This window comes from Aplysia californica, unplaced genomic scaffold (genome assembly GCF_000002075.1).
Source record: "Aplysia californica isolate F4 #8 unplaced genomic scaffold, AplCal3.0 scaffold00015, whole genome shotgun sequence".
In the NCBI taxonomy this organism is placed as follows: Eukaryota; Metazoa; Mollusca; class Gastropoda; order Aplysiida; family Aplysiidae; genus Aplysia; species Aplysia californica.
Genome location: NW_004797285.1, coordinates 2,479,234 through 2,503,379, shown reverse-complemented (window position 1 = coordinate 2,503,379; position 24,146 = coordinate 2,479,234). Strand labels below are relative to the sequence as shown.

Here is a 24,146-nt window from a genome sequence, read left to right as displayed (position 1 = left end):
TTGGCTCTGACAGGTAGGATTAAGGAAGCTTGTCTCCTGAATAATGTAAATTGTGTCGATAATGGTCTAAAAACACCAACATAAAAAAAATCAGTCTATTTGATGTAGCCTATTTTTTGGTAGCCAATCAAATTCAGTACCTATTACATTATTAATATTATTACTATGTACGTACTTTAAATTGATCTATCATCTTTTTTGTTTGATCTCAATCTGGTTTGTTTGAAGCTAAATTTGTGTGTCGGAATTAAACAACTCTTTTGGATCTAGATCTAAATTATATTCTGAATATTTTTACACTGTACCTTTTTCGTTTCTAGTTCATTTGACGGTCTGCCGTGTCGAACCGTTACATCGTAAGTCCCGCCCGATATACTAGTAGACCATCAAGTGGAACGGTTATTAGACTGATCATGTGACAAACCGTCAAGTAGAGCAGAAACTTCTTCATCATCATCATCACCACCATCATCATACCCATCATCATCATCATCATCACATCATCATCATCATCTTGTTCTTCTTTCTCCTCCTCCTCCTCCTTCTTCTTCTTCTAATAGTACAGAATTAATCAAAGCTCCAGATACCAACAAAAAGTCCAGATTTATAAGGTAGATCAGTAGGCTTAACATGGAATGTATGTGTATGTGTGTGTGTGTGTGTGTGTGTGTGTGTGTGTATGTGTGTGGGTGAGTGTGTATGTATCTACTACCAAAAATAAAGCAACTTGATGTCAGACAGGAAGGAAACTAGAAAAGAACAGCAATGGGTATACACAGCCACAATCATTGAGACAGACATGCAGACAGCACAGACAGACAGGACAGTGAAATGACTGTAAGATCATTAGGTGGGAAGGCTAGTTCATGAAGGTAGTATAGCTAGAAAGATGAATATAAACAGAAATGTAGAGACAAAGAAATAACTGTATACATCTATTAAAAGCATTAACCACACATTCTTATCATTTGTTACTGTTTGGTTTTATTATAATACATAAAATTATAAATTATAAATTGTAAATTAAATAATGATTAAAAAACTTAAGTAACTATAGGTAGTGCGAAAATATCGAGTGTTCCACAATAACGACTAAGAATTTAAATACTTCATTAAAATGTACATTCTTTTTTATATTTGCTAAACGCAAACTTGGTTACCATGTGTGGAATATAATAATTAATATAAGATGTAACAAAATGTGTAAGGTTTGGTACTTGGCACAAACAATTGGGTGACTAAAAAAAACAGACAAAGCACAATATCTTTAATAAACAGATTAAAGCTTTCTTCAACAGTACATAATATGGATAAAAAGGATAAAGGCAACTGAGATATAAGACAAAATGGTGTGACATCAGAGAAAGTATACACACCCCTTATGTGTATTGAATCTATACACCAGTTTTGACTCATCCTATACTTAGTGCTTCCCACTGCCAGATGTTCACTACAAAGTGTGAGGTATGCTGCTGAACAAGCATGATGAAAATGTTGCCTTCTACAGTGACTTTATAGGATGGTAAAAGGCACAGCCAGTTCTCGCAGGTAGAGTGTCAAAAGACAAAACGCATCTAGAAGTATACAAATGCAGAGTAAGCCTAAGTAATCAAAATAATGGCACTTTAAAACAAAAATTAAAAAGTAAAGCACAGTATGTGTATAAAATCACACTGCAAGTCTAATTTGCAGTTTAAACTGCAAATAAATATACTTAGAGAAACTCGTGCAAAAGAGTTTTATTCTTCACTGTCCTGCCAAGTCATGAGAAAAATATATTTTGCTGTCATATCAGGAAATGAGGGCTTTTGAGAGTAAGATTAGTCTGTTTATGCATAATAATACACTGCTTTGTTTTTCACACGAAAGAAGCCCCAAAAACGTCTGAACAGGCAAAATTACTTCATCCAAAGAAAAAAGTTAAATTACAGAGACAAATGCTCAAGTCTAAAACTGACAACATATTAAAAAGATATGGGATGCTAGGTAGGTGACACAATAATCAACACAATAATCATAATCAATTCATAATATCAAAACTGGTTATTCCTTCTCCGACAACAAAAGCCAGAGTTTTAAGTTCTCACTTCAGTGGCTTCTATAGACCATTCTTTAATCAGAATCCTCAATATTTATTAACAATATAATTTCTACATCATTTCATGTAGCCTATTTAATAATGTTGCAATCATTTCTAAAATTGTACAATACAATTGTTCACCAATACACCTCTACAGAAGCCTGATAAAGTTTAAAGAGCAAAAAGAATATCTATTTCTCTAGAAGCAAAAACATAACATTTAAAGTACTTTAAAAAACAAAAACACCAACTCTGCCAGAGATATTCAATAACTGTTCTCAGGAAAACTAGCAAGAATGAAGATCTCCGTATGAACTTTGAAATGTCATTGGAAAATCAGTGAGTTTTAAGAAACCCAACCCACCTCAAATCTGAACATAAAATACTTATATGTTCTTTAGCACATTCTAATATATTTGTCCGAGAACACCTAGCCAGCAGCCGTGTAGAGGACTCCTTCACGAGGGAGGTTGTGATTGCGAAAGGAGTGCAGCCTGGTGAAGGTAGGAGGAGAAGGCTGCGTGACCACATCAGACATTACGACAACCAGCTGATGATGGAGACAATCAGCCTGCCCACACTGAAATGTACCCTCATGAAGAGAGGTGAAGAAGCATGGAGCACTCCATCTTCCTAACACCCCAGTTCTACATTTAAGTAATTCAATTCTAATATAAGTTTAAAAGTTATAGGTACTGGTTTCATCTACATAGGGCTTTGCTTATACGATTATCATTTTTTGTTTTCATCCTGTATAGGGCACAGTAGCATCAGAGGACTGCATATTGAAGTTTTTTGATTTGACAGTATTCAACAACACAGCACATTTTAACCCTACCCTAATATATTCCCTTGATAGATACCTAACAAATTCTTTAATTGTCATATGTAACCCCCCCACCCCCCCCCCACACCCAACCAAAACCAGAACAAAACTAAAAACAAAAAAAATAACGCCCTGAAAGAGCTCCCCCCCCCCCCCCCCGTCGTTTGTGTAACACATCTGTATATTGTTGACTTTTTGACTAGGTGAAGTTCTGTTGTAGAAAAATTAATCACTGATACATCTCTCAGCCCTTCCCCCTTCCCCATAAATTTTGAAATTAAAGTACAGTCTTCAGCTTCGGTCCTTCCCTAATAGGACACTACCTTAAGTATCATGTACCCCATGAGTCCACTTGCGACCAAGACACAACAGGGATCAAATCACTTACAGTAGTATTTATCAGGCTGTTCATGGCAACAGCGTTTTAAACTGTGTCAATAATCACAATTCAGTATACGAGTTATTGAATCACTAGGAGAATGTTACAATTTTGATTCACTTCAAACAACATTCTTTATATCGTATCATTTGTCGTCAAAAGAGAACCAATAAAAAAGTAACAAATTTACATTAACTGCAACAACAACATGATAAAAGGCACTCCGATACGCTCCAGTTTCTGGTTTTTACACTCGGCACAGCATCTAAAAAATATGACTTAACATCTCCATTTAACAATACAAGCATTCAGTAAAAACTATTCAGAACAAGGCAATACAGAAAAAAACCCCCAAACCCACAGACACTCACAAACACTTTCGTGAACACATTAAAAAACATAGAAAAACAAATACATGAGCACTGACAACAGACTCCAATAAAATAAAAAGTGTCAGCCTCCACATATATGACCTTTAAAAAATGATAATTTCTAACAGGTTAGTGAAAGAGTAAAGCTAATATACAAACATTATATTTCTGCAAACTTTACAGTGGGTGTACCATTAAACAATACTCTCTTTAACCTAAAGACATTTGACATAACAGAATTTAGCACGGTAGACACAGAACATTATTGTGAACAATTTACAACTGTAAATACTTTAACAAGAGCAAAAATAATGACATTAATGGTAATATAATAGTAGTCCTTTCCTTATTCTTATAATCAGCGTAACCAGTAATTTTAAAAACATCTAAAGCAGAATGAGAATTGATTGGACACCAATAAAACCTCCTTTAATTAGAGGAACTGTTCACAAATAAAGTGAATCATACAGACAAAGCAATTCTTCACAATAATAAAATAGGGATATTTTTTTTAACCCATTGCACCCGAGCTACGAGTACATTCGTACCTGCAGCGCGCTTCCGTCCACCGAGCTACGACAATAGTCGTAGCAAAATACCAGTCCACAAAATCGAGTCTGAACCACTTATCCAGGTTTCTATTGAAAAAAATAGGTCGCTTGTAGCTAGCTAGTTCTGATCCAGTTTTTTGCAAAGCACGAGTTAGTTTTGTTTTAGGCATAAGCGGCAAAGAAAGTGAAAGTAGACGTAAATCTAGAAAAACTAAAAGCCATCGGATTGAATTTAGTGCATTGAAAAAAAAGAAGAAAAGCTAGATTCAGACCATAGATTTACTATAAGTTGCTGCAGCTATGGGTAAATCGAGCGCCGATGAGTCACAGTCGGACGAAGAATATATTGTCTTCTCTGCTCTTTCGTTCATCTTTCTCTCTCATTATATTAAAAGAACATTTTAAGTACAATTTAAGCGAAATTTCATACTGACATCTGAAATAGTTCGGGCTCTATGTGGGTCTAAGGTTAGTGCGTCGAGTTCAGACCGATTTTACCCCCCCGGCTCGCGGCAAGCCAGGAGGACACAAGTGCACTGCCGCGGCAATGCAGGGTGAATTCCGTTAAAGCATAGGGACTCACAACTGTCCATTCCTATTTAGCTCATATTCTCTAACAAAGTCAAATGAGACACAAGTACAGAGGTCAGGTAAAAGAAATCAAATTCATCAACAATGTGCATTGGAATGCATAAAACACAAGCAAAAATTGTAACAGCATTATAATAACACAGGGCACTAAACTTCAAAAACATAAAAAAACTCAAGAAAGAAATCATTGCTGCTGGATTTATGAAACATATTCAAATTCTTCATGACAATCACATGTTCTTGGGATTGATTGACAGAGTACATAATCTTTTTATAACTGTTATATACATGCTAGGATATTGAGTGGGTTATTATAAAACTAAAAATTAGTGCAATTAGATGGATATTTCATGAAGAAGCATTTTGACAACAATGTCAAACGCTACTGCGTAGCAATTAAAAAAGGAGTTATGAGCTTTACCCTTATCTTCAATGAAGATATTGTAATGTAAAGACAGTACAGTCTTCATGAAAAAGTATGCACCTTCACATGAAAAATCTGTAGCCTACCATATACATGTACTGATATACAAAACAAAAAAACAACTTTAACTGCAAGCATGGTTTTTGAAAACAAAAGTTTTCATCAAATGAAGACTTATTTGAAGTACAAAATAATAAGAATAACAGTCAACTCTACTAGTCTGTACCATGATGAAATTGAAAAAAAAAGTTGTCATTATAAGGAATTATAATTCAGTTAATTTTGACTTGTTTCCAGTCTGCAGAACAGTAATATCTTCTTCGACTTTTTTGCTCTACTCTGTAATAACTTGTTTTTTTTCTCATAGTCATATCTGGTCTTTTTATATGAGGAAAAACAAAAATTGACACCTTGTGTTCGCTGAAGACACAAAGCAAAGGCTGTTGATTTGGAGCAGTGTTTTAGTACGATGCATACCTGAAAGTAGTAGAAGTAAATACTCCAAACATAAATGAGGGATTGTGTAAATGTTTTTTTGGGGAAGTCCTTGTTTTAAATTCTCAGTATATTCAATACTTTGAACAAAGATCATTACAAGGCAGAGTGACAAACATAAAAGCAACCACAGCATCAATCTCTATAATACATATAAAACAATTTTATTTTAAGGAAAAACGAGCTCTTTAAAGGCACCCTAGGGAGTCAGAGAGGGGTAAATTATCTGGAATGAAAGAAAAGCCCATGCGTTCTTTCAATCACTTATAATTATGAGCTGGAATGTTGGAGACGTGATACTCACAGTTTAAATAGTATTTAATCAAATTGTATCAAGCTTTCTACATCATCATAGAGTTTGATCAATGAGCTACAACTATTCTTGGACTTAAGCATTCGACAATATTGAATTGTAAGACAACCGGTATAAGTGGAGTGACATCAAGTACAGCTGACTGCATTCTGCTGCCATTGAATACAATATATCAGTTTAAAAATTGACAAAAAATGCAAATAAATCGGGCGCCGAAGTGTGGAGATGCGATGACTTATTTGAAAGGCAACAAAATAAACAAAATAATGATTTGGACACATGTTACAAGTAACTACAATTGGAATGAATCCTCGTCAGTCGATATTTTTAACACACAAGCTTCATCTGCATTCAACGACATCCCAACTTTCACATGTACACAAAAAAACCCCCCAAACTTTCTGTTATAGTTACCCGTTACCCTATAATTAATTTCTAGACCAAACAAAGAATCATGTAGTCGGACTTACATGGTATATGTGTCACAAACACGGTGGAATCAGGCGCTTGTCAATTTTTGGCCATATGGAGCTATTGGTATCACCTTAAAGCTTATTTATTTGTCATGAACATAAAGGTGTTGAGCCAAATAATAGTAATTCGATAAAAATTGCCAAACAGGAAGAAAATTGTTAACTTTGATTTAATTATTTTGACGAGCACCTGATTTAACCACGATGCCTCACATATAACAATGAAAGCATTAGCAGTGACAGACACATAATGAGTCATTCACACTCAGCTCACAGCATTGGAATAAAATAATCTCTCGCCACATCCTATGAAAAGATTTATTCTCTTTATCACCTTTAAGCATAGTTGTTATTTTTATACAACACAAAACAAAGACTTTGAAAGTTAAGAAAGGAAGTAAAAATCAGATTCGACAAATTTGTATCCTGAATGCCTAGCTCAAAAGTTGTAGCTTTGGTCTTTTAGCAGTCTCAGTCAGCAATACCAAAAAAGCTTACGATACTAATAATATTTAAAATTCTGAGATTTATTACAACAATCATAATAAAAAGAGCTGAATCCTTTATTCATATATACAAATGACCTAAAAGAATCACAAAGTACACAAGCAAAATATTGTGAGAGGCAACTATTTACACTATCATAACATTGATTCATATTTCGGAAATGCCCATTTATTCAAAGAAAAAAAAAGTTTTGGAAACTGTCTCACAGCCTTTACAAAACTAAATTCTCTGTCATCATCATGTTATATATATCACATTATCTTGCTACAGCCAGCAACATCTCTTCAATGACAAAAGTCATCAGTAGTAGAAAAATTCCCCAACATATCAACAGGAAACATTCAAGAAAAGCTACCCTCTTCTATTTTCTTCTCTGAATCACACTTTCTCAAATCAACATGCAAGCATCAGAGTGTACAATTACAAAATTCCATAAGTACAGTAAAACCAACATAAAAAGGCCACCCATTGTCAAGGAAAAAAGTGGCCGCATAACACAGATGACTGTCTTAGGCAGGACTGATCAAAACGAAGAAAGCAAATCATTCTCTTCTGAGGTCCAAACCGGGGCTAATCTCAATATTTAGACAGCTGTAAGACCAATTCAATAGGGTTTTTGTTTTCTTTTGAAAAGGGGGGGGGGATGGTGTAAGTAGGGTTTTTTGTGTTGTTTTGTAGGTTTGTTTTTTTCGTTAGCTTTCTATTTTATTTATTTATTTATTTTTCTGATTTGTGCAAGGGTAAAATAAATGAAAAAGGTTATGACGGATCACACGCTTCCCTCACCAGCAGGTGAAAATTTGTTGTTAGGCCTATACCATTGGTCAACTTGGGTAAACATTCATTGGAAGGATTAACAATAATGACAGGTGAGTGGGTGATGACAGCCCGTCCACAGCATGAGGGGCCGATTCAACATTTATGACAAAGCGTCAGGCAATGAGTGATCATGCCTGGCCGCCTGAGGCAGGTAAATTTGACTGTGGGTTGATAAAATAAGGTGGCTGCGGGCGCGTTGGACAGATGACCATTTTACATTGTTAAATTATATAGAAAAAACTCAAGAGGGGGAAATGGAAAGTGGTCGCTTGTACTAGGTGGCCGTCATGGCAGGTTTGACTGTACTCACACAATACAAATACACAAGCGCAAAGACACCAACACGGGTAAAATAAGTCTGTGTAGCTGCACATCCATAACAATCTCACAATCACATATCCATAAGGTCATTACAAACAAACACAGTTTCATCATGTCAATCTACCATTTGTTAAAGATTTGCTGTTGAAGTCTTGCACTACACACAAGACAAGTCATTTTGAAGGTGGAGCAGTTTGTCCCTTGTCTGGTCAGTTGCCGAAGAGTAAATCTTTGTCAAAGTATGAGGCAAATAACTCAAGCCCTGTTTAGATACACACCTTATACCTCTACAAGGCAATTCAAGTTTGCAACCTGCTTTACCACGTCCACATCAGAGGACCATCCTACGTGGACTATAAATGACAATAAGACAAACTCTTCCTCCATCACTGTTTAATCGACCTTTGCAAAAATCTCCCTTGAGAGCTCTCCATCTCCCTTGTCCTTTGCAAGCCACTTGGAACAGGGGAACACTATGGTAGAGTTGGTTGCTAGGTTCAGAATTTCAACTCGTTCAAGGAACCAGCTGGGTCTGAAACCACTGTTGTCATGTTCCACCTTCACCTTGGTCAGTTCACCTGGTTGAAAAATAAGGGAAACAAATTTAGTAATACATAAGAATTTGAAATATTTTATCCTAATATTTCCCTAATCACCCATCTGTTAAAACTCTCCAGATAGGTTGCTCTGGGTCTACCCCTGTTTCATTTGTCTTCAATTTTGTGAGTGAGGGCTAGATGTTCTACTCATAGTCCAAACAGAAGAGTATGAGACAGTCTTAAGCCAGGAAGTGAAAGGTTAAGGGCTATCTATAATCAGTCTGTAATTCTTATGTCAGAATCTTTTACCTGTATCTTAACTCTTTTTATCCTGGCCGTCCCCCCACCGACTCTTACCCGTCCTGAGGCCGCCGTGCCATATGAGTTGGAATCCAGGGTTTATATTTCAAAGTGCTGTATTTCTTACACTTACTCTTAGATTTTAAGGAAGTGTGGCAGTTATGTTAGAAATTGAATGTAGTTTTTATAAATGTATGTGGTTAGGAATTACACCAAGATCTAGCCTTATAACCCATCAGTCCTGCACGAATTCCAGTACTAGTCCCTTCACCATGATCTGAATCGCTATTAGATGAGTCTTATTCCTGTTCGTTATCATCGACAATGGAATTTACGGCACTCGATTTAGAGTCACTTTCATCAAATTAGTCTCATTCCCCCTCACAACCCAGCACCACTTCAAAAAGTACTCATTGGTTGTGAACTTGCATTTTCGAGACATCTTTCAAACTTCTACACCTATCAAAAACAGAGAAACCGTTGCTCATTGGAAAATTTGAATATTCAAACAGAGCTAGCATCGCCGTATTTGCGTATATTGGTAATTACAAGCAGAACTAGCTGTTTGACGTGACCGTAAGGCTGTTCTGAGTTTACTCGTAGCCAGAACTGGTCCTTGTTACGAATATACTTGTAGCCCAGATAAAAAGAGTTAAAAGGCATTGTAAAAAAGAGTACTCTCATATTATAACCAAGCCAGAGACTACTCGCACTTTGACTTTGCATGTTATCATCAAGGGAGGTTATGTCAAGTTTTGAAGTCTAACCTGAGGGAGTGATGTATAAGTGTATTTACCAGCTACAGATCAGTGCTGCCTAATATTGCCAAAATGATGATGTAAACAAAAAATGTTAAACTTACCCAGATCTAAAGCTTCAATTTGGAATTTGTCTGTTTGATTCCTTTCAAACAAGTCTCTGAAAGCTTTGGTCAAGGGTCTCTTCCCAGTGTTGCCGTTGTTACCAAAGACGGTGATGAAGACGTTGGCGTTCGTTCCAGCACCTTTCACATCACCCGTTATGACCACTATCTCGTATTTCACAGGGGCCAGGTCTGAAAAGGAAATGTATTAGATAACATAGATAAAATATAATAAGACAAGAAGAACTGTATTATTATCAAAGAATATTTTTCTTGCAGCTGCTGAAAGTAACAATTAAAGGTGAGTAAGCTAACAACAGAAAAAATATACATTAAGTATATATATATAAATAAATGTATAATTAATGTCTCTCTCTACAAACCCCCGAACCCGCAACCTCACAATTACGAGACTGGTTACCTAACCACTAGACTACCGATGTCATAAGAGGAAGGCTATATCAAACACCACCAAACACCCACTGAAAATTCAGAATGTTCCTTTGAAGCAAAGGTACACTGTTTTACTGCTGTTTTAGGAAGGTAGTGAGAAGAAGATTCTTTGTTAGAACCACAATGGGCAAACTCAACATGATACTAACTTCTCTGCACAGCTACTTTGCTCTCCTCCACTTTCGAAACTTCCAGTACTTCTGCATCTCTCTTGGATGGCTGAGGGGATATCTTGATCCACTGCTTGCATGGGAAGGTGTACCTGAGAGGTCAGTTGTAGAGCCTTAGTGCATGATAAGTCAACATGATAAGGGGCCACATTTCGCTAAGTGGTAGATTTTCGATAAAATCAAAGGTGAATACGAAGTACAAAAAGAAGTTCATATCAAACACCACCAAACACCCACTGAAAATTCAGAATGTTCCTTTGAGGCAAAGTACATGTTATAAAAAAGAGTAGCAGTTAACACAGTGCCATCTATTCTCAAAACCTGAAAAAATGTAACCTCTTTCAGTGATGACAGAGAAGAAAGAGAACTTATTTACTTTCCCACACACCAAGTAAACTAGAAGCTTTTCAAGATTTCTCTTATTTGCAGCAACACAGCTTTTCAAAAGCTTAACATGAAAAATAACTAAGAAAAAGTCAAAGGTAACTAAAACTACACAGGGAACGAGGAGGCACTTAACTGTTTCCATAGGTGATCAACCTTATCCGTATGTTGTGTATTACTATCGTATCCATACAACGTGGGGAGCTCTGTGCCACCACTTTCCAAAGAGGAAATTTAATCGTTAATCTGATCCGTATGCTTTGCATAGCAGTCTGTCAAAATGATTTTTTCAGAAATACTGAAAGTTTCAAAGAGATATTCGTACAAGAAGTATTCTAAAATGTGAAGAATACAACCCCGGGGGGTACAAAATGACCCCAGGGCGTACGGAGAGGGTTAAGATGTCTCAACTGTGACATTACATTACATAATAAAACAAACCAAAATGGATTATGAGGGAAGAGAGAACAACACCTACCGTTCCCCTGATGAAGTGTCAGTGACAACAATCTCATGACAGTGCCACATGGCTTCTCTCCCTTGTGGATCATCCATCTTACGGTCTGCTCGCTCAAAAGCACCCACAATGCACCTCTCCAGTTTGCCCAGTGGTGCAGATGACATGGAGAAGTTGTTTGATGTGCCCCTGAAAAACGGAGTTGGGGAAAGATTTGTGAGTGGTGTTGGAAAATACATAAAAGTTGAAACCTTTTATGCTGACAGGAGCTGGTTTGAAGACAGTTTAAAAAAAAATTCTTTCTGGACGTATCGCCGATATATCGGCCTGAGTCCACACCCCTTGCGGACGTATCGGTGATATATCGGCTATGATGGGGTGCCTCAGTTTTGTTTCGTTTTAACATGATCCATATTTATAAGTCCGTTTTATCGATATTGAAAACTTGGTAAGAGTTTAAGAAACGAAAACATCTAGTCTCACTTTGTCAAATCGTCAGTCAGGCGAAAAACATGTGCATTAGTTTTTGTGGTCTTGCATCAACAAAACGATCTAACCGGACTCAGTATAAATATCATAACTCAAACACAAATTGAAATATTGCATTCAAATATAAAGCTGCACATTCAGAAATTTAAGGAGTCTGCTCTTGGCCTGTATATGATAAGATAACTATGCTGAATCGGTTTCACATGCTTAGTGTGTGTAATTTTTTCTGTCAAAATATATTTTTCTCACCACCATCGCCATTTTTTATCCTTGTAATGTATAGGACTACTTATGTTCAAAATTAATCCCTGTTTCATGTTGGAATGTATTCCTTATTCAATTTCCTTCAATTTGATATATGATATGTTTCGTTTAGAGTGATGGTTATGCTTATATGAAGTTATTTTGTACATCACCAGTGTAGCCGAATCGAGTCACAAGTTAATTACGTCTAGACCCCAAAATAACTACCCCCGGAAAGTGTTAAAAAGTGAAATAGAACACCTGGTCATCATACATGCCCTCATACCTTTTGATCTGGACAGGTTAACTACTTTATAAAAAAATAAACAAGCCAAGTAACAACCGTTTGGTTTTAGACTCCGCCATACACCATTTTGAAAAGTGACGAATATGATGGAGTCTTAGACTGAGCAGTAGTAAACAGTTTGCTGATGACTGCAAAACAGTTATAAAAATATATAGCCGTTTGGGGACCAATGAGAAGGATTTTCCTTTGCCATCTCATATTTCTGTTATCATGCAGGTTGCACGTGGGCTAACAATCTCAGAGACAAAGTGTGCATCTCTCATGCTGAAGCATTATGTTCTATTCCTGGTTGGAGGAAGATTTTTTTTTCAGCCTGATCTAAAGGACAGAGGACAATTCTCTTTTGACAGAGATACAGAGAACAGATATGCACATTCAGGACATTCAAGCCATTGTGACAGTTGAAAAACGAAGAAAAAAAGGCCTGCCTTTACTGACTGTCTGGGACATAACACAAACAATCTCACCCAAAGCTGAACGAAGTAACAGAACAGTGCAAACGATTAAAAGCACCTTCGAAAAAATCATATTACAGCCAGAAAGGAGGAAATCACTCAGTTCCGACAAAAAAAATAAGTCAAGTACGTGAAGATCCCTTGCTCAGTTGAGGAACCTACAGGCAGCAGTAATATCCCAAGTAAGATCCCCAGAAAGAAATATTGACACATAGAAGACTGAAATAGTCTTGCAAAATCAAATGACTTCCTTTGACTATGCTTCTCTATAATGAATTTGTCACACACAAAATTCACAAAAGAACCAACTGGTCTCTGAAGCTTTATGATAATCCCTTGCATGATAAAACAAAGAACTCAGAACAATCTTTTCTGCGACCTCTTTAAATGTAACCAAAAGTTCACAATCCTGCTAGTCTGCAAATACCTGATTGCAAAGTATCATGACCATAAAATCTCAGCACATCTAGACAAGAATACAAAAAAGTTACACAGACGAAAAAAACAAGACTAAATCTCGTCAGAGTGACCATAAGCCATAAGTGCACAAAGTAAAAGCTTGAGCTACATAATGTCCGTACTACAAACTTACTTTCTCAAGATCTTGTTGTGAGGACTATTGACCAGTTGAAACAGCTTAGATGATTTCCTTTTGCCCTCCAGAATGAGCCATGCATTGTGCATTGTCCCACCTTCATTTTTATCAGTTGTTGTCACTTCAATTTCGTAAACTGAAGAAGAGAACAACATAAATCATTTCACAATTTCAATATCCTCATTCACAAAACTGTTTTGATTATGTGACATGATTTGAACGAAACAAATTAAAAGTTCACAGTGTCAATATTCAATCATACACATAGCTACTTCACTCAAAAACACTTAAATTATCACTCATAACAATGTTCAAATAATCTGAAATTTTTTTAGAATGTTTCCTGCAACACCTGGTGAAAATAAAGAACTAATAAGGAATATTGAACCACCATACAAAAAGATCTTCCATAATGCAGTTTGTAAAGACAGAAGGATATAAATAAGCCTGAGGGTAGCTGAATGAACAAGGATAACTAAGCAAATAGCAGAAAGAAGATGGGCTACTACACTCTAAAATTTATTATCTTTTCGATTTAGGTGTTTTACGCCCTCCACAGACACAATTTAGACAATTTAAGAGGCAGGCTTAAACCTTTCCTGTCTGGACCAGCTGATTCAGCAGAAAGACAAAGATATTTAATTAAAATTCTCCACACATGGGAATCAAAAACAGGTAGTCTGCATAAGACAGCGAAGTGCCTCACCACTATACCACAGTAACTGATCTATACTCTCAACACAACAATAACAAGCAGGCCTAAATTAGCAACAAAAAAATACTGAAAACAACAACAGCAATCAAACTACAAGAACAACAAACCTGTTTTGTCTTTTGATGAACTGCCTGCTGAGTCTGGTCTAGAGGGTTGCAAGCACGTCAACTCCCGAATTATCTGCTTGTCGTCCTCCTTCGTCGATAGCCATTTATCACAGTGGAATGTAAACACCCTCTTGTTGCTCAGATCTTCAATCTCAATGTGCGCCAAATGCCATGCAGCCCCGAAACCTTAGAAATTAAAAAACCCCCCAAAAAACATGAGAACAAAGCAATGACAATTTAATTAAAAACTATTCATATAGTTGTGCACCATCCTTTAAAAATGTCAACTTACTTTTGTTAAAAAGTAGTCAAAAATAAAGAATTAAGACTGTTGATCTCGACAGATTATCTAATGAAAATATCTTTTGCTTTCTATGACTTGAGTACAATATGACCATTGGTAGAGATTTGAGACAGAAGTTGTATTTTAAAGCAAATCAACAATATTACATCTACATGGAAATAGACAAGAACGACAGCAATATTTTCCAGAAGTGGGAAAAAAGTAATCCAAATCAGAGTGTCAACCAGTTGGAATACATGTAGGCCTACTTGTAGATGGATGGCAAGGGAGCAGCATCTGAAGATCTTATTTTATTTCCCATTCCTCTGACGTTTCTCTCTGTTCTGCTTTTCCCCAATACCAAATGACCTTTATTCTGTCAATTTGTTTCTTAAATTGGTTTATTTTTTGTTTTTGGTCAAAAGTCTCTTCATCTGGGCACCATTAGCGCCATTGGTATTTTGCTGGGAGATGGTGTGGATGACCCTGGTATGCCCAATGGAGCTAACTTGAATTTCAGTTGCTACGGGAGTTCCCAAGACTTTCAACCTACATGGCTACGTTGTTCTAGAAATGGAAATTAAATTAAGGGGTCCAATCTCTTTAATAAACTTACAGAGTTACAAGAGGCAATAAGCCAAAATCATGCCATACCCTTTATCTGGTGTTTTGTTAAAGATCCAGTTAATTCGAGACTGCAACCAGCAGTAGCTAATAAGGTTTATTAACTTCTCTTTCTCCTTGAATGTTAAAGGATCAGTTCATAAACGGATAAACTATTATTATTATTATATATATTATTATTAATATCATTATTATTGTTATGATTATAATGATTATGTTTATGATGATGATAAAAATGATGATGATGATGATTATCATTTTTATCATTATTATGATTATTATGTGAGACACACCAGTTTACTTTAACTCAAAGTCAAGTGCTCATACCTTTGTTATCATGCCAGACCCGCACTTTGCTGAGTTCTCCCAGAGACAACTGGTTCTTCAGGGTGAAGACGTCAAGCTGGTTTTTCTCAAATGGATCTTTGAAGGTCTCCGAGTCCTTCAAGTGGACCTCACCAGAGTCTCCCATGGCACCAAAGATAATAACATACACGTTGGCATCCGTGCCGGCCCCACTTACATCTGAGGTTTTCACCGACACCTTGTAGGATGTTTCTAGGGGTAACACATACGTAAAAAAAAGATGAATTATAGTTTAATGAATGAAATAAAGTAAAATATAATCTAATTTGTACTTTCTTGCATTGACATATATAGATATATGCATTTAGCAATATCAAAACCCATCCCAGTGGGTAGGGAGGAATTGAATTATAAATCTACTGTGCATCAACAGAAGGTGCAATCCTTCTTATTAGCTAACAATAAATCATGACACTTCTGTTCAACAGTACACCAGAAAAAGATAAACATTGATCAAATGGAGATCAGAGAACAATACATGTTAAGTCATCTATGCTCAAGTACACACCTTAGTTGTATATTTTAGTCTAAAGTCTTTGTAAAACAAGCACAATCATCTCTGCCTGATAACTTATTCACCGGGAGTCAAGAAAAGCTTAATGGAAAAGACGTCTGAATTAATTTTAAAAAATCATGTTGCGAGCAATCAGCTTCAGGGCTGCTCACTTAAATTTACTCACTTCCCGTTACAACCCATTGATCTTTGCAACGTTACACTGTGCATTTGCTTTCGCAATACAAGTTATTACCATGGAAAAACAAGACAATTAAAATTGGATGAAAAATTATTTCCCTCGGCTCAAACTGGGTTCTAATCTTACACAGATTTATATTTGTTGAACCGGTTCTCCAGCATGGAGATTAAAGAGAGGAAAAAAAAATGAGAAACGATGAAAATAGGTTTTTACACAGACAGGGTTCTTATACAACAAATTTTAAAATGGAAACCACTGTACCATCAAACATAGATTTCACAACCCCCCCCCCCCCCCCCCCCCCCCGTAACAAAACAAAACAGGATAGAAAGAGGAGTGCCGCCGGGGCAGTGCCACTGACTGTAGTGTCTTTAGGCCATTCCCAAAGGGGGGACATTTCTCGTTCAAGCACAGTAGAATTGTAAATGGGCCGATTCATCATGTCACGCTCATAACTGTGCCTGATGTGCAACAGGGAACTTCTGCTTTTTCTTTCCTAATCCTTACTATTGTCATTTTTGTATGTTTGTCACAGTCTTGTGAACAGCTATTTCTGGGGTGCCTTGATAGTCGGAGCAGACCTTGTGCTGTTGAAGCTAGAGAGGTGAGCAGAGTAAGCCTGATTCCCTGTAAGGACTTCTCTGTTGACACCCACCCCTTGGCGCTCATATGACCTTATGCAGTTGCGAGCGCCGTAAAACCCTCTACTAAAAAAAAGAAAAGAAAAAAAGAAGAAAAAGGAGACTTACTTTCCAGGACAGTTTTTCCTCTCTCCACAGCTGGAATATCCACTGGGTTTTTGGCTTCATCTTTTCCTGAGCCGATCCAACCGTTGTACTTAAACACTGACAGTGTGCCTGTCTCCATGTTCCGCAGCTCAAGCTATAAATTGATGCAAATCAAGCAATGATAATAATAATAATAACAATAATAATAATAATAATAATAAAAATAATAATAATAAATACAATTTTACCAGTAATGCAATCTATCCACTTAAGTTCGTTTGGGCACTTTTTACACCAGACACAAAAAAATAGTTTTTGTTGTGTTGTTTCTATCAGGAATCATGAAAAGCAGGAAAATTGTACACCTTGATCATAGCATTAACTCTTTATCTCCGAGGGGGCCCACTATGCCAGGGCCCGCTTTTGGTACTAAATCTAAAAATGACAAAATCGTCACTAAATTAGTCATTAAATCAAAACAAGTGAACCTATTTCGATAGTTCTTCATCTAATAAATTATATCCCGATAAAAGAGACCAGTTTTCGGTAACTGTCAAAAAGTAATTGGATGTCGAAGTCGCCGTAAAGGAATGTGCCCTGGCTGCTGTCAACGGTTCACCAGCCCAGTGGTTCCGACCGTGAGCCGCTGAGAGTGGCTTGCCAGAGATAAAGAGTTAAACTGCATTTTGGTGATGTTGAAAGCTACATCTTTCATAGAGCTTGGGAAGGTATAAAAATAGAAAATTCTCAAAATTTGAACTTAAGTCGATTGCTTGTGATAGCAACGATTTGCATAGTGCATGCCTCTGCTCAACAGCAAGCTCTATGTTTTTTACAATTTTCATAAGCAAAAAGGAAAACATGGCGACTGCAGACTCAAGCCCATCAACATGAAGAAAATATTCATTTGCATTCCGTTCTCACCTTTTCCAAGAACCAGAAAGGTCTACTTCCTTTCCCAGTGAGCTCCAGTCTGACCTTCTTTATGGGAGCCACATCGTCGATCTCCATCTGATGGAAACCAAAAAAAAGTTGTGCATAACAAATCATAACTTATAAAGGGCTTTTACAAAACAAAATATTGTTTTCTTTCTTTCTTTCTTTTTTTTGTAGTGCATCTTTGCTACTAGCAGTCATTGCACAGAGAGTGAGTAACTTTTTTCAGGAAATAAGAAGAAGAATTTGCAAAGACAACAAAGATCAGTTCAAACAGAGAAAAAAGTCACTTTGAGGCTGTTCCATGGCCAAATTATCTTAAAATGATATTTGATTTCTATAATGTGCTGTAGTTTAATTTAGGACACTTAGCTGGTTATTAAAAAATGTTGAAAGAATAGAATATATGTGGCTCCATCAAGCTGACAAGGAAGTAGGTGTTGAGCTGAAACATGTGGTAAGTCAGCTTGACAATGGTCGTGTTTCACAAAGAACATATTTAGATATTAAGAGATTGGCAAAATTTAAAGAATGTCCATAGAATTATCACACAAGAACAGTTGCACACCATAAAGAGGAGGAGGAAGAGGAGGAGGAGAAGGATTAGGAGGAGCAGGTGGAGTAGGAGGTGGGGAAGAAGAGGAGGATGAGACAAGGAGGGGTATAGAGGAGGATGAGGAGGAGAATGAGGAGGGAGAGAAAGAAAATAAGGAAGAAGAGTAGGGGGAGGAAGAGACAAGAATGAGAAGGAAGAGGAAAGGAAGACAAAGAGGAGGAGGCTATGCAAAAATCATGCTGACCTTGATCAAATCTGTCCTGGCCCTCTCAAATCTATCTTGTCTTTTGTCCAACTCTAATGGACCAGATGTGCCCTTGGTGCCAAAGACAGTCATCATGATCTTGCGGTCGGTGCCTGCCGCGGCAACATCTCCCGTAGTCACTGTCACCTCGTAAGGTATCACTGTTGATAGATTTCAAGAGAAATTATTCTTCTTACACAATGAGTGTATTCTTTAGTTAAGTTCAGTTTTAGTAAACGTTTTACAGCACTTGCAAATAATAAGGTCATACAAGTGCCAAAGATTTGAGGTTTTACAAAAGAGTAACAAACACAAAAAAGAAGGAGGGGAAATAAAGACGATAGATGTTTGATATGAAAGAAGGAGCAAACAACAGCGGAGCGCCCACCAACCACCTATTAAGATGTATACTACAGTGACTCAGCACAGTATATCTATCAACAATAATTTACTAGGAGAAAACTACACTAAAAAGCAATTAAAAGAAGTATGACCAGCTGAACCCATGAAATCTCCCACCAACAATCTAGCTCTATCACAAAACAGAAATCAACACTATTTTATTCTTTCAAATTTCTGCTTTCTACTTCCTACATTTGTTGAACTGTAGTTAGTTGAGTAGAAATTTACAGCAGATCAAAAGGAAATTAGCCACATTTTGTGGTACATATAAAAAGTATTTTTATGAGACGAATAAAGCTTAGATTTCCATCTTCTTTCATATTTAAGACTAATATGGCACTTTTACATTACTTAATTGTGTTGCAAGTGCAGTATAACTCTTACTCAAACAAAGAGTACAAAAAGATGTAGCCTACATCAAAGCAATATAAGGGTCTTTTAAATCTTGGAAAAAGATGGTCAGACAGAAGCAAAAGAGAATCAAGTCTAAAAAAGAAAAACGAAAGTAACAATGAGCAAACAGTACTTGGTTTGTACGATGTGATAGAGCTGAGTCCGTCATCCACACTAAACATCCTGGATGTTTTGCCATCCCCTTTGTCCTTTGCCAGCCACTGCTTGCAGTCAAAGTGGTAGTGTTTGCCCTTGGTGGGCAGGTCAAGCTCCATGTCCTTGAGGAACCACCCAGTGCCGGGGGCAACTCCATCATGACCAATCTGCAATGAACAGTGATACCGTAACAACAATGACAATGACAAAGACAACTACAAAGAAAATATGAGACATAGTGGTGAAACTAGATGCTTCTCAAAATAAAGAAATCGAAGAAAACAGCATTTTTCCGTCGGATAGGCAATTTTGATTGAATATTTGTTTTTAGGCTCAACACCTTTTACGTCTATTTAAAAACACATTCTATGTGGACTTAACTGAAAAACTTTGATTAAAAGCACCAAAAAATGAAAATTTTCACCTCCCAAGGACTCTCAAGCAATGGAAATTACAAAACTTTGGTGATTTTCTAGATAATTTTACCTCTGAAACCAGGTGACCCCCACCTTCTTCAATCGGAAATATCTTGACTTATATTCTAGAGAGCTGCATATTTTTTTCTTTAAATACAAGACAAATAAACAAGATTTAAGATGATACCATTAACTCCACAGGTCCAAAAACTGACAAGCGCCCGATTCCACCCCGTCATGACACAAATGACAAAAGCAACACCAATGACAACAAAGACAGCAACAACAACAATCTCAGAAACAACAACAATGGCAACGATAATAACAAAGACATTGACAACAATGATGACCAAACTAAAGACTACAACAATGAAAACTAAAATAATAACATCAATATCAGTAACAACAACAATTACAAAAACAAAAACAACAATGATGACAACAACAGGACCAGACAAAAGCAAGGAAAATAACCTTATTATTAATTTATCTACTCTACTTGATCATTTATTTACATCATTTACTGACCCCATTTATTCATTTCATATATTTCTTTTTGTACTTCATTTATTTTGATTATTTATTTTTTTGAATTCACTCATTCACTTCACTCTTTCTTTTATTTCATTAATTCACTTACATATTTTATAGATTCATCTATTTTCTCAATCAATGCTTACCTCTACTCTCTTCACTTCTTTGACATCCACCGCCTCAAGAGAAAAGATCTCGACAGAACTGGGTTCAAACTTTTCCTTCTGCATCAGCTCCAGGAAGAGTCGGCCGGTGTGCAATTTCTTGATGCCAAAGATCTTTATCCAGACGTTGCTGCTGGTTCCATTGTCTTCCCCATCTCCCGTGCATACTTTGACCGTGTATGGGATTGCTGAAATAAAAAGAGTAAAGCGTAAAAGTGGCTATTTTCTTCCAATGAAACTTCAGTAAATCATATTCACGGAGCGGCAGAAAAGTAAGACTGAGAAACAAAGATACAAAAGAAGTTTCTTGGCATCTAGTATAAAAGGCTTCTTCTTTTTCTTCTATCCCGTGGTTGGGGCAACCATGGGGGCACCACTGCATCTGAACACCAGCTCTCGCCATCTATTTTTGTCCTCTGCTTTCCTCAGATTGTCACCCATCGTCTTTCCTGTCCACTCTCTAATGTTTTCCTCCCTTCTCCTTCTCCGCCTTCCTCTTTCCTTGTACGGTTCCTTGCAGGATTGTTTTGGCAAGTCCTGTGGACCTTGTGACATGCCCATACCATTTTAATTTTCGTCTCTTCACTGTGGTCAGTAGATCTTCATATTGCCCCACTGTGTTGGTGATTCTCTTTCGTACCTCAGCATTTGAAACGTGGTCTTTGTGCGAGATGTCAAGGAGTCTGCGGTAAAATCTCATCTCTGTGGTCTGAATCTTTTTCTCTAATTTTGCTGTTAGTGTCCACGACTCGCAGGCGTATAAAAATATTGAGATGACCAGTAAGCGCATTAGTCTAATTTTTTAGTTGAGCACGATGTTTCTGTCCCTCCAAATAGGCTTCAGTTTTGACAGCACAGCTGTACAAGGAAAGAGAAAGAGAGGAAGGCTGAGAAGGATTACTCATCTTGAAAGAAGAAATCAATTTTTCATGTAAATTTTTAACATGGTGCATTGTCAAGTAAAGAAACTTTTCCTTTCAGTTTCAAATTCAGAATCACCCAAATCAATTTATTTGGCTGAATAATAATCTTTTTATCTACAGAGGTCTCAGCACTCATTTCTCAGTGACTTCTTTTGTAAGACAATTTCATCCCATTTTTGGAGTTTCTAAATTTTATATCTGATCCAGTCTGTAGAATCAGAACCAGAAACGGTAACCATCCCCCACCCCACCAAAGGAATAACTTCTTTATAGATGTCTCCAAAAAAAGCTGGACAATAGAAATAAAACAATGGTATATGACAGTATTATTTTGTTCCTACTTGGTCCTTCAGGAACTTCCTCCAGAGACTGTGAGAGCTGTTTCCTTGAGAGTCGCGGGCTCTTTGAGAACGGGTCAGTTTTCATGGAGTCCAAACTGGTCATGGACCCTCCGAACCTGGTTGAGCGCAAAGTTCCTGTGCTGGACATGTCACCGTCGTAGCCCTGTGGGAAGGGACAAAGGTCAATACTGCTGTAAGCTGACAAAACACCTTTTTTCATTTTGGCGCATATCCTACTTGTGTTAAAAAAATCAAAGTGAAACTATGACAAGTTATTGAATAAATTAGAATTCAAATTTCTGAAATACTTTATTTTTCAACGGTTAAGCTGACAAACCCCTCTTTGCCTCGAAACTGCTGTGTATAAAAAAAGCTGTTTTGTCAGCTTACGGCAGAGTACTCAGAGGTTGATGAGTGCATAGCCTTACTCACCACAGATTGGTCTCTTTGAGGGCAGACCAGCATGGGACAGTAGCAACGAAGAATGGAGATGAAGGAGAGATGAAAGAAAGATGGGAAGAAAAGACACACTAATGTAAAGATTACTTTTACTTATATGTGCATTGGAACATAAAATATGCTCTTGTGTATAACTCGTGGGGGGGAGGTATCTCTCACTGGTGTACAGGTAATATTCACATAAAGATTATAAACCAAACAGGCTTATCAGTTCCTTATTTTTCAGGAGAAAAAAAATGACAGTAAAACTTCATATAATCTTCAAATGTAAAATAACAGACTCTTATGAGAATCTCAAAGAAGAAGGCCATTTCTAGATCAACCTGCAAGGTCTTAAAGTATTCTATTTTTTAAAGTTATAACAAATAATGGAGAACAGGATCAAACTGGACAATTCTATTCTTAGAAATCTCATCAATTTATCTATTCATTCAATTTTTTCCAACAAAAAGATGACAAATGATACTCAAAAGATAAACCTACAATGCCATTAAAATAAAACGTTTTGGAAGCTCAGCAAAACTCGTCTAAACTTCCAGATATCAACATCTCGAATAAGTAGTTAAATATCTTTGTCAAAAGTATAATATAATTAATATAGAACTTGGGGTGATATAAACTTTCCAAACTTTTCATCCCAACAAAGACAATGCTTAAAATTCCTTGATAATTGCAAAACTGTCATATAACATCAAGAAAAAAGTTATCCAGAGAGACAATAAATGTACTCTCAACCTCACACTGTCTTCAGTCACATTCCGACATGAATGTAGAACATACCTTTATGTAGAGCGATCTTTCAATCTTTCCATCATCTTTGTTCTTTGCCAGCCATCGTTCACAGTGGAAGACAGATTTGTCGCGTCCATCAGAGACCTCCACCCGATCCAGATACCAGGCTGGGTTGAACATGGAATTATCATGGCGGATCTTCACCTTGTACAGGTTACCCAGATCCACAGCCTCAAGAACAAAGCGATCCATCTAGACAACAAGATAAATAAAATAAATGAGTGGCATCAGGGTGAAATCAGTCACTCGTCCAAATGATGAAAATGAAGAAAATGGCATTTTATGCCGGTGTGACAATTTTGATCGAATTTGTGTTTTATAGCTCAACAACTTTTAAGTCCATTTCAAAACTCACGTCCCCTGTGAATTTTATCCCCACAAAGTTGATAAAAGGCACAAAAAAATGTAAATTTTCAGTTTCGAAGGACTCTCAAGTTTTGGAATTCACTATACTTTGGCGGCCTTCAATTGCGAATTTCTCTATACTTCTAGTCAAGATAGATGAGTATTTTTTGCATCATAAGCAAGACAAATGAAACAGCTTTAAAATGATACCAATAACTTCACATTCCCAAAAATTGACAAGTGCCTATTTCCACTGCGTCGTAACACATATAAATGAATTAATTTTATAAATAAATAAATAAATAAACGAGTAATATTTTCATTGATCCCCATGGCGCAATTCAGATTACAAAGACAAATATGCATACATATATGAATAAATTTTTTAATGCACAGGTCTGTAAATTCAGCTGAGTATGAGTAAAGTGAACAAACTCACCAACAGTAGTGCCTAAAAAAATCCCAAATATGTACTTTCGTTTCGGTAAAAGTAAACAAGAATCCCAAACTCCCTAACGTGCTGAACTCACAATCTCCTCCGTAGCACTTGTACTTTTTCATAT

General features: G+C 36.7%; 1 protein-coding gene across 1 annotated transcript in view; it reads right to left on the bottom strand.

Moving 5' to 3' along the window:
• Positions 1 to 7,730: 7,730 nt before the first annotated feature.
• Positions 7,731 to 24,146, bottom strand: part of LOC101854840 (lipoxygenase homology domain-containing protein 1) — a gene marked incomplete at its 5' end in the record, with an annotated part of 51,011 nt that continues 34,595 nt past the window's right edge. Inside the window, 14 exon segments of the mRNA XM_013085426.2 lie at positions 7,731 to 8,728; positions 9,852 to 10,043; positions 10,454 to 10,566; positions 11,337 to 11,504; positions 13,402 to 13,540; positions 14,227 to 14,412; positions 15,461 to 15,691; positions 16,944 to 17,076; positions 17,847 to 17,933; positions 18,659 to 18,819; positions 19,587 to 19,776; positions 20,706 to 20,911; positions 21,988 to 22,150; positions 23,227 to 23,430. Of these exon segments, the coding sequence (XP_012940880.1) occupies positions 8,544 to 8,728; positions 9,852 to 10,043; positions 10,454 to 10,566; positions 11,337 to 11,504; positions 13,402 to 13,540; positions 14,227 to 14,412; positions 15,461 to 15,691; positions 16,944 to 17,076; positions 17,847 to 17,933; positions 18,659 to 18,819; positions 19,587 to 19,776; positions 20,706 to 20,911; positions 21,988 to 22,150; positions 23,227 to 23,430 (2,358 nt within the window).